Below are 15,147 nucleotides of genomic sequence, written 5' to 3' on the forward strand. Positions count from 1 at the left end.
TTTTTTTTTTACATAATGCGCCTACTTTAGGACTTTGTTTACCTCTTGACTGTGCACTGATTTGAGAGTGCTCATTTTAAACGCAAGTAAGCCAGTAACTGTTTGGAAGTGGTTGATAAACATTTGCCTCCCATTAGGTTGTCTTTAATTAAGAAACAGAAGGCGTTGGGGTGTGCAGTTGTAAATGCCAGATCCCTGTGGCTCTAAATGCCTAACCTGTCATGCCGAACTGCTAATTAAGTGCTGATGTTGGCAAAGTTGCTCCGGCGGCAGACAAAAAGGAGCTGGGCTTGCTGTTTGTTTTGATTCATATTGCAAAAGAGCCCTGTAGAGAGTTCATTATATTCACAAGTAGAATTTGCTGATATCTGGAGAACATTATGAAATGTTTCCTTTCTTGGAAAGCAGCACCCGAGTGTGACGCTGCCTCAGCGAGATCAGAGACCAGATGGTGGCTTTTCTAACCCCTGGTCACAAGGCGTTACTTCAAGTTTAATCGTCCAGCTGACCTGTATCTGTTAGGAACGAAAGGTTAGCTCCTCCCGAATGTAGTCTGTGCGGTTAAGTGGTCAGATTGGTGTCGTGGTGTTTTGTGGCGGTACTTTTTGGGGTATTTTTTGTCACTTTATCAGTTGGAGCAGATAAGAGCACAGCAGCTTCAGAATTTCCAGAGAAAAGAAAAAAAAACAAATTACTGTTTCTCTGTGTTAAGTAAATTTGTAATCCAGAACGAAGGATATATAACAGTAATTTTTCAATGTTTGTTATTTTTTTAAATGGTTAAGCAAGTCAGCTTGCTTTCTTCTACAGTCTATGCTGCACTGCCATCTGTTGGCTGAAAGTTACAGTGATCGTCTGCATCAACCTTATTTTTTTAGAGCGTTTGGAGCTTGTATTAATGTAAGCACAATCTAGAAATACGTTGCAAAGAATTGTCTTTACTGGGTCTGTGAGTAACACACTTAGCCCCACAATGCTTCCAGGCATCAGACAGTGGATGCCCACTGCTCCCTAAATTTAATTGGAATGTATGTTTCTATTATTATTATTATTGTTGTTGTTATTATTGTTATTATTGTTATTATTATTATTATTATTATTATTATTATTATTATTAAGCTCTGCCTGATTTAATATAATGCCAAGTATGAATGTGTGTTTGCAGGAAATAGCTAAACAGCTGCAGGAAGAAGAGGAGCAGCGGGTGAGGAGAAGGAGCCACGAGGATTTTCGTGAAGGTGCATTTTTCATTTTGCCGAGTATCAGAAGCCTATTTTCATCGTTGGTGTTATTTTTTGTGTGCTGAATTTTTGTTACCTCTTACCTCTAGGAGCCTTTCTAGTATTACACCTTAACTTGGGAAGAACATCAGTCGAAGTGAACTGTTATTTATTTTATTTTTTTTATCAGGTTAGGGATTATAGAAGCGGGTAAGGTCCCAGTTAGGTTTAGGCTACAGTCGGACATATATCGGGTAGGGTATGGCATTCAGCTGCACAAATCAATGGAAATTCGGTGCATTGTCTTAATCAGAACTGAACTGAAATGTACAATTTGTGTTTGGTTGTCTATTGAAAAGGGTGTTTGTATGAATGTATGTGGCATGTTCTTTTTTTAAAAGAGATTTAGAGCAATATGTTTTGCTCTAAATCTGTTCTCTGCATAGCAAAATGTCTTTTAAGCATGCCAGCACATTTTTTAAAGAATATCAATATCTCCAAACAGTACAAAAGCCTTAGGGTTCCTAAACATTGTAAAACTGCTCATAACTCGCATCACTTACAGCTTTTTAGAAGGCTATTTAGCATTGTTATTAACTGCACTTGTGTTACACCATCCACTAACAGACTCACCCACCCTTATTGCTTCTGTTTGCATGTTTATCAATGCTGAAGGCAGCACCAGTGACCCTGCACTGCTGTCCTCTCACCAGCACACACTCAGCAGCCATCACCGAGGAGAGGAGCAGTACTTGCCTGTCACCAGCAGGTGGCAACGTTCTGCCTCTCATCGTGGCTCGGTGTTAACTGGGCCTCAGACTAGGTCTCCCAGGAGAACAGCATCTCATAGAGACAGAACCTCATGGTCAAATCAAGGACAGGTAGAAACCAGCAGGCAAATACGGGCTGGACTGAGCGAGCCCATAAATGAGGATTCAGAAGACTCGGATGCAGTTTTTACTGAGCAGCTCTCTCTTTGGGCTCGACGAATGTATGACAGAGGAAATACGGCACCTCCTCAACGACAGGCTGTTTTAAGACCCCCAAAAGAAAGGAATTGCAGAAGTCTCTCCACTCGCAGCAGCTTCACAAAGAACTTCAAAGGCTGGGAGGAAGAGGCCGAGGAAGACGACTATGCGGAAGATTATTACGACGATGATCATGCGCAATTGAGGATATCTAGGAATACGGATTCTGATAGGAGGTCCAGAGATGAATACAGAGACTTGCACAGCGGAAGGCCTACGGAAAAACCCCGCCGGTCGGCGGAGGTCGGCGAAAGGCGGAGTCGTCGCAGCGAGTCGTTGAGCGTACACGACCGGAGCGGTCACAGAACCGGCAACCTGGCAAGAACCTGGAGCTGCAAGGAGAACCCAGACAAGCACGTGCGCTTCCAGGATGACCAGAGGAGTTCCGCCAAGCAGCGCAACGACAGCCTGAAGGTGTGGCAGATGCTCGGCCAGATCCTCGAGGAGAGGGGTGTGCCTGTGAAGGTCGGCGGCAGCGGGGCGCCGCTACAGATAAGGCCTCAAAGCAGAGACAGCCAGGTGCTTTACGGGAGCGAGGTCTCCTACGGTGACTCCCAAGCACATCAGAGAGCCTTCCACAGAGCTGCCGCCACCAGGCACAGTTTCCATGGAGATATCAGGCAGAGGAGGAAATTGACACCCGCAGAAATCATCGGGAGAGATCACAGAGAAGACCAAGACTGGCGTAGTTGTAACAGACAGGTTCATGAGCCTAATAATGGAGAGTCTTGTGTCTTTAACAAAGAGAGAAATAGCGAAACACGGTGGAAGGAGCACAAATACGTAAACACTGACAATAACAGGGAGAGAAATGCAAATCAGAACAGAGTAAAGAGGACGGCAAGTCAGCGCAGGCATTGGCACAGGATCACAGAAGAAACGTTAAGCTCAGAGGAGGAGCAGGAGGCGGAGAGGAGAGCGGAGCGTCCTAGACGGAGAGCGCTACAGCGCAGCCAAAGCTTCAGCAGCAGCAGGGCTTCGAGCAGACGTAGGTCAAAGCACGTATCAGCAGGTAACACCCGGACCTGCAGAGGGCGACGCTTCGGATGCTGTGTTCTTTCCATCTCCTAATCTTCTCTCAGCTTCCCTGAATCATTGCTCTGGGAGTGGGCTTCAGCTGTGGCTTTGGCTTGATCTGTAGCGTGATATTTTTCTGTTTTCACTCTAGAAGACCTTGTAGTTCTTTAATGTATCCAAGGTCGCATTTTTGCCAATCAGCCCGAGTCTCGATGTGCAAAATGTCTTCTCTGCATCCTCTCATTTCTTGGTGTGATTTTTAAACAACTTTGGGCTTTGTGGATTCCAAGCACTTTTACGGCAATTGTGTGATTCATCATTGACCTTGAGTCACTTCTCTAACAAATCATGTGCTTTTACTGTCATCAAGTTTGCATTAAATTGTATTGAAATTACAAAGCCAGCCTTCACCCTTACAGGGGCTTCACAGCAACCTGATCCAAGCGATGCAGGCCTGAATCTGGGAGAGCTGCAGCAGGTCCTACTGGATGAAGAACTGGCCCGTAAACTTCAGGAGGAGGAAGAAAAGGAGTTAAGAAGGGTAAGTGATCTGAGGAGCAAATTATTTGAAACATTTCCACGTTTTGTCTCTGTACAACCACAAACATCACTTTTATTGGGATTTTATGTGATACACAAACAAAAAGCAGAACATAATTATAAAAAAAGGAAAATGTTACATGGTTTTAGACATAATTCTTTTTTTTTTGTATTTTTTTTTTTTTTTTTGGAAATGTATAACGTGTTGAAAATGCATGATGTTTTCAGACACTCTCCATCAAATCTGACAAAGCCTGAGCTTTTTAAAGCCCAGGCTGTAGCCCAAAGGCGACAGTGGTGCAAGAGTTAGGGAGTTCATCTTGCAGTAGGCAGGTTGCTGGTTCAATCCAGCAGTCGTCCTTGGGCAAGGTACTTCCACTGGATTGCCTGCGGGCGGTGGTCAGAAGGCCTGGTGGTGCCGATGTCAGGGCAGCTAACATGGCTTACCACCTTCAGGGTGTGAATGACTGACTTTGCGGTCGTCAGACTAGTTAAAGCCATTTACCATCATCTCAAGATTTGCAAAGCTGGTAGAGACGTACCTCAAAAGACTAGCAGCTTTAATTGTATTTACTCAGAGGGGGTGTATATTAATGCTGACTTCCTTTTTTTTTTAGATTTGAATATTCTAAAAAAAAAAAAAAAGTCACCATGTATCAAAATTGTTTCACTTCTGTTCTGATCTACTTTGAATCTACTTAAAATCCTAATAAAATACATCAAGGTTTGTGGCTGCATCGTGAAAAAACATGGAGAAATGTTTAGGGTTAGTAATATTTTCACAAGGCACCAAAGGTACAGGTTTTTGTTTCTGGGGGAGGTAACAACTAATGTTACTTTTGTTTCAATTCCTAGTCATCACTACGCAAATCCTTTCCAGAGGGGGACTTCAGAGTAGCGCAAGTTGCACAAGATGAGGTACAATGGTGGACCCCCATGTGCTGTTCATAAACATATATTTCTTTGTAAAATTACTATGACAAATGCTACCATGTTGTTTTGTTTTTCTTTAGGAAATTGCACATTTTATGCAGAAGCAGGAAGTAAAGGCAAAGCGGAGATCTCGGGAACTGGAAGGACCAGGGTCTTGGCATGAGCACAGAACGATGATTACAAACTATGACAGACGAGCTGCCAGAGAAAGACAGGTACATGTGCTCTACCCTGTGGGGAAGAGTCGTTTTTAAGAATGAAAAGAAAAAGAAAGAAACGTAGTCCTCTTTTTCAGATCCACCGAGAGAGACTTGACTCAGAGGGTCTTCCTTCTCCTACTGAAGACTGCTCGCCCGAGAACCAGCCACCCAGTCCCGTTCACGCTGTACCGTAAGAAGAAAAAAAAAGAATATCTGCATTATTACTGTATGGGTTATAGATCTTCCAATTGAAAAATGCCTCCTTTGCAGAAAAACCCAGCAGATGAGGAACATTGCAGAGGAGCTGGATCCTACCTTCCAGGCCCGGAGGCATGTCCCGCAGAGCTTCCAAGCAGGACAAACTGGTATTATAAACAGGATAAATGAGTCAGTATTACACAGCCCAAACAATGGCTTCACATTTTCTTCTTGAATCACAGGTCAGACCAGGGAGCCTCTTCCCCTAGCACAGTCTGGCTCACAGGACATCCTTGAGGAACCCCCGTTCATACCACCGACAAAACGGCAGACGGACAAATCTGCACGGAGTAAACTCAAAGAAAAAAGGGAAGGATGCAAGCAACAATAATTTGGAACAGACTGTGCTGATGGGATTTTTTTTTAGGAAGTTATCAATCTAACCAGAGTTCTCGTTGCTCAATGCTTTATTATCAAAAACTGAACGGAAAACCCCATTCAAGCACTTTATATCTGTAAGATAAGGACACATTTTAGATAATTGGATAAAGAATCCTCACATTTGGGACATCAGAATTTAAAGGGAAATGTGTAATTTGTTAAAGTACTTTTTAAATGTGTATATTTAGTGTTTAATTTGAAAGTAAATGGCGCTAATGTTCTCATTTTTGTGTAAGGAGCACCCCTGCCTTCCAGGTTTATGGGCTTGTTTTTTTGGATAAAAGCCACAAACCGCACCATTTAGTTCAAAGCCACCAAGTTATTTACCAAGAAGGCCAAAAGAGAAGTAACACTAATGGCATGTGACATTTGTGCCACCTTTGTTTTCAGGTATTGTTTACAACTTTTCAGCGACAATCGACTTTCCTGAAATGAAAATGAAAACTGATAAACAGAAAAATGTTTACTGCTGCAATGCTAAACAGAAATATTGAATGTTCTTTTACCTTTTGACACATTTGAACCACAAACTTCGATGTATTGTATTGGGATTTAACGACAGACCAATGCAGAGTTGCGCACTATGTAGTAGATAAATTATGCATAGTTTTTCTGAATTTTGTTTTTATCAGTAAAAATCTACAAAGAGGAGCGTGCATTTGTATTCAGCCACCATGAGTTATTACTGCGTAGAACATCCGCTTGTTGCAATTATAGCAGCAAGTCTGTTGTGGCACACATATCAACTTCACACATTGGAGGCCATTCTTCTTTGTGAAATAGCTCACGCTCAAACCCATTGGAGAGCATCTATTAACTGCAGTTTCCAAGCTATTCATGTTTGGATTTTAGTCCGAACTTTGACTAGACCATTCTAGCACATGTACATGCTTGGATATAAGGCTTTCAGTTCTAGCTGTGACTGTATGTTTAGTGTTGTTGTCCTGCCTGAAGGCATTCACTTGCCCCCATCTGAACTCTGGAATGCTGTCAACTACTTGTGTTGTGGCAATCTCTCTTGGAGCTTTCTTCTTGCCACTCTTCCATAAAGGCTAGATTTAATGAATGTGCTACTACAAACTGGCTTTTCACCAGATTCTCCCAACTGAGGCTTGGATCTGCAGCTGCTCCAGAGTTATCATTATTGTTTTTATGAACAGTGCTCTCCGTGTCTTTATAGGTTTGGAAATGTATCAGACTCTTTCCTTTTGCCCTTGGATGGACTTAACAGGGCTCCTTGAGTTGTTCAAAGCTGGGAATGGCATTTTATAACATAGCCCTGTTTTAAACTTGTCCACAACTGTATTCCTTACCCTTCTAGTGTGTCTAGCCTTTTACACTCCTATCTCTCGGGGAGGCGGAAATATGTTAAACTGGGAAATCTCACCTCTCCTACCAGATTGGCTACCTCCGGTGTCCCCCAGGGGTCAGTCCTTGCCTCCCTGCTCTTTTTAATCTACATGCTCCCCTTTGGTAATATCCTCTGAAGCCATGGGATATTCATCATTGAATGAGCCAAAACTCTCTCCAGTTAAATGGCAGTAAGACTGAGGCCGACCTCATCAGCACCCCCCCATCAAACTAAACAAGCAGCCGTCACCCACATCACCACTAACAATCATTCCATCCCGCTTTCTTCACTTTGTCACCAGTCTTGGTGTCGAGTTTGATTCCTCCCTCTCCTTTACTGCTTTGAACATGAACATTGCTAAACTCAAACCCTCACTCTTCCAACCGGATACTGAAAAGACTGGTCCATGTCTTCATCTCATCTCGCCTTGACTACTGTAACTCCCTACTAGCAGGTCTCCCCTCCATATCCATCCAGAAGCTACAGTATGTCCATAACAGTGCTGCCCGCATCCTCACCAAAACCCAGAAATCTGTCCACATCACCCCACTCCTCCACTGGCTCCCTGTCAACCAGCGGATATCTTTTAAGTTACTCCTGTCAACCACACTGGTCCAACCTACCTCCAGGACCTTGTTTTTCCTCAGTCTGCACCTCAGTCACTCAGATCTGGCACACAGAATCTCCGCACTGTCCCCCGTACTAGGATATCAATCATGGGTGACCGTGCCGTCTCCTTCCTGGGGCCTCGGCTGTGGAATCAGCTGCCTGAGTCGGTCAGGATGGCAGACTCCCCTACTACTTTCAACAGCAGCCTGAAGACTCATTTGTTTCATGCTCCCTTCCTTGTCCTTAACTGCCATATTGGCAGTTAAGGCCATATTGGCCATATCTTAATACTTTTATTTTAGATTTGTCATGTTTTTAATCTTCATTATTTTAGGATTTATTTTTATTCTAGATTGTTTTAAACCTTTGGTTATTCTAGAACTCTGAAGCACCTTGAGAAGTCGCAAGATTTTAAAGTATGCTATGCAAATAACATTATTATTATTATTCCTTGGTCTTCATGATGCCACTTTGTATTTGTAGAACTCGCTCTCAGTTGGACTCTGTTTACTACATACATGACACCTAAAGACAATTTTTCGGAACAATAGGTAAGAAACACCCTAGTCAGTTTATAAGCAATTGCGTGCATGCACAAGACCATCCTACCTGCTCTTCCGCTCCTCATGGGTCACGTGAATAAATCTCCCAAATACAATCTGGTCTTGTTTCTTTCTTCTCAGGCCTTCCATCTTCTTCTCACAAACTTGTACGCCGTTTGCCTCTTGTGACTCTCAGCCATTTTCAAAGTATAAGGTTGGCACAGCGGTGGTACAATGAACGGCTAACAAGCTAACTGGATACATAAACACGAGGAATGTGCATACACAGCAAGCAAGCAGAAACTAGCAAAGAACGAGCACGTACATTGGCGTTAGAGGAGTGCGTTACAATGATTGGCATGTGGGACAACCTATAAACAAGGTGATACCCCTGGAACTGGAAGCTGAAAAAGATCATCCACTATACCTTCTTTTTACAGGTATCAAATTAAAGGGAGCTGAATGCAAATGTTTGCCACACTTAGTTATTTAAACCAAACTATCCCTCTACTTCATGAGTGCCATCATGCAAGATCCCCCACCCCACCCCCAAATATGCTCTGAGGCTTGTGGTTATAACATGAGAAATGTGGGGGAAAAAATGAAGAGGTATAAATATTTAATATTTTTGCAAGGTACAATATTAAGATCCAAGTATCTAACAGAAACAGCTAAGTCCCCAGGTTCACTAACTGACACTGCAAAGTTGAGTTCCCCGCCACGTTTTTAGAGTCAATGAGGCATGACACCAAAGAGTATCTGAGAACTGGCTGTTGTATACGTTGGGAAATTTTCATATACCAAACCCTAATTAATCTTCATTGTAATGAAGGCAGAATCTGTATTTATCTTTGTTCTTGTTCCTGTTGTGTGATCTGGGTTTTTATTTTTATGCTTTTACTTCCTCCTTTCTTTCATTACAAATATAAAATACAACTTCTTTTTTGGAGTACAGTTTTTTTTTTTTTTGTTTTTTTTTTGCTGTTCTGTATGAAAGCACTACAAATTAAAAAAATATGTATCATATTTATTTGGTGTTCACAAATGTAATAAAAGTACAGTGTAAAACTGAATACAGTACAGAATAAATCCATTTTCTGTAGAGACGTTTTCAATAATAAAAAAAAAATAACACTATCTCAAACTTAAAGATAGAAACGGATCTTCAAACTACAAGTGCGTCATTTGCTTCGAGCAGCAGATGGTAGACAAAATAAAGTGCTACAGTCAGCATGCGTACGCGTTGGTTGTTCTCAGGACGACACCTGTGAACTATGACTCATACGTCAACACACTTGTGATAAATCACAATAGATGTGGGCTTACTTCTTTCCAGCAGAAGCCCACACGACATATTTCTTAATTGTTCCATTCAGTAAAGAAACCCGCCTTCTACAGTTCAAGCAACATATACGGCTTAAAAAAAAAAAAAAAAAAAACACCACCGGCAGGTCTAATCTCATCGGCCACCAACACGGCTCAAGGGCAGGAGTTTCACAGAAAAACACAAGAGTGACGTGGGGGGTTTCCACTTGACCCTGGAGCCTTTATCTGAGATATAAAAAAAATGATTTTATGGCACACTAAATTGGCATCTCAAAGATCTTTAAACTTTCACCGGTGACATTTTCAAGTTGTTAAAGGTTTCTCGGGATCCCCGTGGCTTTTAGAGTTGTGCAAGGAGCATGACTCAGCTTGTTTATATGCTCAGCTTAAGCTTAGACAAATATTTGCTTGTTGTTAAATATGTTACAACTAGGTGCTGTCCTATATAGACTCCTTGCTGTTTTAACACCAACATCGCCAACATGGAGGGGGAAAACCCCTTTTCTGGACTTTTTTTGGTCATGACCAATTAAGCAACAACAGGAAAGTCCATAAGGTTTCTGTTAACATCACATTTTATACTAAGTTGTCCATCAGCTTGTATAACAGGCTGACTACAGTGGTACTTTCACAATTAATGAGGTTAGCTCTTAAGAGCTACATAGAAATAAAATATCAACAAGTTGGACAGTTGAAACCAGATATTTACGTAAACTGTTTAAAAAGACAACCTTTTTTATTATTATCTGAGATTAGAGTTTAGATTGTTTTTCAAGTTTACATACATGTCCGTAATATTTAGTAGATTTGCCTTTAAGCATATGACTTGAGTCAAGTTTTGAACATGCTTCCACAAGCTTCTGGTGTAACTGAGTCAGGTGTGTTGGCAACCTTGCGCACACACACGCCTTTTCAGTTCTGTCTACACATTTTCTATCACACGGATACAAAGGCTTTGTGATTTCTCCTCCAAAACGTTGACTTTGTTGTCCATTTACCATTTTGTTATAAATTTAGAAGTACGCTAAAGATCTCCGTCCTTTTGGAAGGCCCATTTGCTCCAATACTTTAAGTTCCTGGCTTCAGATTTTGCTTAAAAAAACTGAATTGTGGAGCGCCGCTATTCTCGCTCTGAAACTTGCCTATTTTCTTTTTTCACCATGATGAATTCCAACTAAGTAGTGTTCGTTGAGGTTTGATTGAAAATGCATTTGCAGATAATCCTTCATTTAACTCAAATGTTCTGAGTCAACCTATCAGAAGGCTACAAAGCCAAGTTGACGTCATCTGGGTTTCCCCCAAATGGTTTAAAAGTACAGTAGTCTTAGTGCATGGAGACTTCTGAATTTGAAGAACATAATAAAATTCATTTAAAAAGCTAATTTTCTAATTCTGACATCCAATAAAACAAAAATTTGCAGCTCTTACTGAACCAAAATAAATGTTTAATTTGTTGTCAGAAAATGGTTGTCTTTTTACAGACCCACGTACATATCTGGCTTCAGCTGGAAGGAAAATAAGCTTACTGACTGAAAGCAGCTCTGTTCTTGCTTGGCCTCATTCACATACTTGCATAATAAATAACCATACAATACACCTATAATATACTCAGCAAAAAATAGAAAATAATACTAGGTAAGTAGGTTCAACAATGGAACAAAGGTAAAGGCTAACGGTTGTACAAGAAGGCGTACGTGGGCTCAGAATGAAAATGACTAAAAGCTGAACACCCACCTCTACTGTACTTTCAAATTGAGCAACAGGCTAGCATACAACGTAGAATGTGCTCTCTCTCTCTCTCTCTCTCTCTCTCTCTCTCTCTCTCTCTCTCTCTCTCTCTCTCTCTCTCTCTCTGCAATAATAGTAAAAACAGTGGCTTCAGAGAGTCAGTCCACTGTACCTACTAATTACAAAGCATACTAATACTCTTAAGTATTTGAAATGTAAGAACGGTGCTTTAAAAGGCACTAAGGCTGCTTTGTTAGTACGGGGAAAACCAGAGTAATTTACATGATGTAAAGGTCATTGTTGAAGGCCACTTGGTTTCCCCCCCCCATCTCAGAATCCCCCATGTTTGTATTTACAGAGGCATCAAAGGATTACTATTTGGCAACCAGCCGAGGGATACCACAGTTCCTTCACTGCACTCCGTTCCTCCGCTAGAAACCTGGGACATGGATGCAAGGGCGAAATTCTTCAAACTTGTGGCTCAGTTTTTAAACAATCACATCTTGTTCAGGATGAATCTGTTTTTGTCAGCTGTCGGGGCCACTCGCAGTCCAGTTTGCTTCCAATCACACAGTTTCCTGCTCCGAGGGGTCCTTGGAGATCAGTGATTCTGTGCTGTCACCCCGTTCCTGTTGAGCTTCGTGAAAACTGCACTCGATGGCAATCAATGTCCTTGGATCGTCTAAATAAGGGAAAACAGGACAATAGGACTTTAACTTCCCAACATTGGCTTAAAACTAAAGTTGCACTTTTTTTAAAAAATCATTACCTGTAGGGGTCCTAATAATGGGTGTTGTCGAGAGAGTTCTTGGTGTCTTTTCCTTTTTTCCTTTGTGGTGGATTTGCACAGACACAAGGACAATAACGATGATAAGGCACATCATAAATGCCCCGATTATCACAAATAATGCCATTGGCCATGTCTGTTCAGTTTTATCGCCTGCAAAACAAGCAGATGCATATTACTGTTCATGAAAACAAGTATGAAAGCTAATCAGCATTTACATTTCTACACTCTCTTACCAGGTTTAACTGGACGGGTCACGGGTAGAGTTGGTGGAGGTGGAAGAGGTTCACATATAATGTCAGAGGTTGCATTTCCCTTGAATGACATTATGTGATTTGGATCTAGACACCTTTGTAGAAAATGAAAAAGTAAAAGAAGAATTCCAGTTAGTTTTCTTTGTTTATATTGAATCAGCAGTGACACAACTCTAACGGCCGTAAAGGTTCTAGAGTAAAAGGTAACTCACCTGGTACGCAAGGGTTTACATTTTCCGTGAATTTGGTCATTAAAGGTTCCTTTCGGACAAGGCGTGCAATAACCTGTAAAGAGTGTATTTTTAGCTGATTTTGCAAAAAATCCAGTCTGCCGTGGGCCACAATCAAATGTTTGAAGATTTACATACGTAGTCTGTTAGGTTCATAGCCTTTGGCGCACTCATCCACACAGAAGGAACACTGGTTGTCTCCACAGCGGAGTCCCTTTTTACACTTGCACTGCGTGTCACTCTTGGGGGTGCAGTTATTATGATGCTCCAGAGCGCCTGGAAGGGATGGTGATGAAGATAACGGGTAAGATCAGACTGCAACTGGGCAACAAAGAAAACGTGTTTGCTCAGTGAAATAAACATACCAACGCACTGAGTGCAAAGGTGACATTCCCTGGCTCTAGTCCCGAGTGTGTACGTTCCATTTTCACACGGAGTGCAGAGCTTTTGAGGATTTGGGCCTACGTCTTTGACCAGACGATTCCCTGCAAAGAAATCCAAACGTGCAAAATTACAAATCAGACACAGAGAGCTGTGAACTTTTTGTTAACGCTCGCTCGCGTGCATGAACTTACAGGTTGTCTGCACCACCAGTAAATTAACTGCTATCAAACCTATGATGACTGTAATTAAATATTCAAGGCTGGAAGACGTACAAGTCGATCCAAATATTCTGAGATATTCCAAGCTGGTGAATGACTGGATTGATTAGTTGTATATGTCAAGCCTTTGTTGTGGGATTAGGTGAAAAACCACTGAAACTACATTTGGTTGCATGCAGCCACCGCAGAGGAACTCCCCAAAGCCGGGAATACTCCCTCTTTTTTTTCTTTGCATTTACACTCGTATGTATATAGATCACAGAGCAATTCGTGCAGACAAGGAATACTGCCTTTCTATAACGTAACACTATAAATGTGAACTGCATTTTTAAGAACCTTGTTCATGTTATAGTCCTTATAATTAAGCAAAAATAAATAAATAAATGAACTAAATATAGTGGCATTCTCATACTGATTTTCCACTTACCAGGGTGGCATTCATCGCAGTAAACATCGTTGTTAACTGGGTGCCATTTCTTGCAGCCAACTTCGATGTGTCCAAGGCAGCACAGGAAGCCCTGAGCGAGCAGAGCGAGACCCATCATCCAGAAGATCACAGCCATCCTCACGTATCAGTTCTCGAACCTCAGAGATGATGATCAAATCCAAGAAATAGAAAAATTGAGAAAATCCTTTTGGTGTTTCTGAGTATATCTGGTAATCAAAATCAGATTTTTTATGATTTAGTTCGCAGGCTTCATTAATGTTTCCCTCTAAAATGAAACTAAGCAAAGCTCTGTGCTGTAATCCTCTCCGCTCAAACACACACAGTCACCCCCCACCAGCTGAGCCTGCTATTCATAGTTTCTCTCGTTAAAGGGGGAGGGGGGCGTGTCTTCAGATGTGAAAGAAAAATAAGAACAAGCTCAAACATGCAGTGAGATCAAACAGGAATTTCTGAAATATATTTTTTGTGACAACTTTTAAAACTCGGATCAAATTAAGTAAACTAGTTTCTTCCGTTTCACACAGATATCTTTTTCACTGCATACATCCTGTTACAGCCGGAAAGTTAAAAATATAGCCATAAATCACATTGGTATTGCAATCTCCCATCATTCCAAGTTTTATAGCAGGAACGGGAGCTGCAAACATTGCAGAAGAGCTTGTGCGCGTTACAATATGCTTCGGCTGATTCCACAAGAATGAGCCTCCTGGTAATTTACTAAGAAAGACTCAGCTTCTTTTATTTTGATGTCAATGTAGATTGAACTCATTTGACAGATCCAGTTTACCTCCTGAAAAGGTCATATCTATCAAGGCAGAACACTCACATGGAGCTGAATACTGTATCTGCACTGCAACTTCCTGAATTTCACGGTTCTTGCGTCCCATCGGAATATCCGCCTCTACCTCAAATAGGGGTCTTTCTGATTGGTTGACGCTCCGCGTCCAGCTGCAAAAGTTCTGATTTTTCAACTCTAGCGTCTGCCGCTTCAGACGCTTGAAATCCCAAAAGTCATCGCACCCGACGGGTGAAACGCACCAAGACCTCTTAAGCGCCTCCACCATAGACTTGATGCTAAAATCGCGTTCTGAACGCAGCATTAGCGTAGGTAAAACTGCATGAAGCTGGAGGAACTGAAATCAGCAATGTAATACCAATGCAGCACCATTGAGCAGTGTGGTAACGCTGCCGCAGAATTGAAGAAGAAGAAGAGCTGGGTGAAACTAATGAATGCAGGGAAAAGAACAGAGGCATTTGTGCGAACTAATGACAAGGCAGTCCACACAAATTCAGTAGCGTAGTAAAATATGTAAAATCCAAAAATAAATTGAATATTGTCTGAAACACAACTGCAACTAAGTAGTTGCAAGGGGCAACTACTTAGAAGTCTATGTTGGTTCACATGCGCAAAAGCGTCAGTTTTGTATCCGGCTACACAGATAGGGGAATATATATATATATATATATATATATATATATATATATATATATATATATCACTGACACTGTATGGCAACCCGTCCCACCTTACTGTTGTTAATCATATTCCATACCCTGCCTCACGTATCAAATTAGGAAAGCATCCTGGTGAGTTTTATGGCAGAAAAAAAAACCTCTGATCTCCTGACATGTGACAGTTATTAGGGAAGGCAAATAAAATAAAAACTTCCCTGCTGCTTTTCAAATCATTTAC

At 41.5% G+C, this 15,147-nt stretch overlaps 2 protein-coding genes across 4 annotated transcripts in view; one reads left to right on the forward strand and one right to left on the reverse strand.

Annotated features, from left to right (window-relative positions):
- Positions 1 to 9,019, forward strand: part of ccdc187 (coiled-coil domain containing 187) — a 27,124-nt gene extending 18,105 nt beyond the window's left edge. The window contains exons 7-14 of one of the 3 annotated variants that reach the window (XM_021323043.2): positions 1,166 to 1,238; positions 1,896 to 3,260; positions 3,685 to 3,806; positions 4,661 to 4,723; positions 4,819 to 4,953; positions 5,034 to 5,128; positions 5,209 to 5,303; positions 5,379 to 8,195. In XM_021323043.2, the coding sequence (XP_021178718.2) occupies positions 1,166 to 1,238; positions 1,896 to 3,260; positions 3,685 to 3,806; positions 4,661 to 4,723; positions 4,819 to 4,953; positions 5,034 to 5,128; positions 5,209 to 5,303; positions 5,379 to 5,527 (2,097 nt within the window). In that variant the 3' untranslated portion in view covers positions 5,528 to 8,195. Of the gene's footprint in view, positions 1 to 1,165; positions 1,239 to 1,895; positions 3,261 to 3,684; positions 3,807 to 4,660; positions 4,724 to 4,818; positions 4,954 to 5,033; positions 5,129 to 5,208; positions 5,304 to 5,378 lie in introns of all 3 variants that reach the window. The other 2 variants (XM_012875607.3, XM_021323044.2) reach the window with 2 other exon arrangements.
- On the reverse strand, positions 8,524 to 14,889 carry tnfrsf9a (tumor necrosis factor receptor superfamily, member 9a). The gene is made up of 7 exons (XM_012875653.3): positions 13,434 to 14,889; positions 12,770 to 12,889; positions 12,543 to 12,680; positions 12,387 to 12,459; positions 12,157 to 12,269; positions 11,903 to 12,073; positions 8,524 to 11,815 (listed from the first exon to the last, which is right to left on the reverse strand). The coding sequence occupies exons 1-7, from the start codon at positions 13,567 to 13,569 to the stop codon at positions 11,700 to 11,702; spliced, it is 867 nt and encodes a 288-aa protein (XP_012731107.2). The 5' UTR covers positions 13,570 to 14,889; the 3' UTR covers positions 8,524 to 11,699.
- Between the last annotated feature and the right edge of the window lie 258 nt (positions 14,890 to 15,147).

Source organism: Fundulus heteroclitus, chromosome 1 (assembly GCF_011125445.2).
Source record: "Fundulus heteroclitus isolate FHET01 chromosome 1, MU-UCD_Fhet_4.1, whole genome shotgun sequence".
Lineage (NCBI taxonomy): Eukaryota > Metazoa > Chordata > Actinopteri > Cyprinodontiformes > Fundulidae > Fundulus > Fundulus heteroclitus.

Coding starts and splice junctions, on each gene's coding strand:
- tnfrsf9a (XM_012875653.3), bottom strand. CDS start 13,569: ATGGCTGTGATCTTCTGGATGATGGGTCTCGCTCTGCTCGCTCAGGGC. Junction 12,890..13,433: donor CTGCGATGAATGCCACCCTG/GTAAGTGGAAAA, acceptor ATTTCTTTGCAG/GGAATCGTCTGGTCAAAGAC. Junction 12,460..12,542: donor CTATGAACCTAACAGACTAC/GTATGTAAATCT, acceptor CACTCTTTACAG/GTTATTGCACGCCTTGTCCG.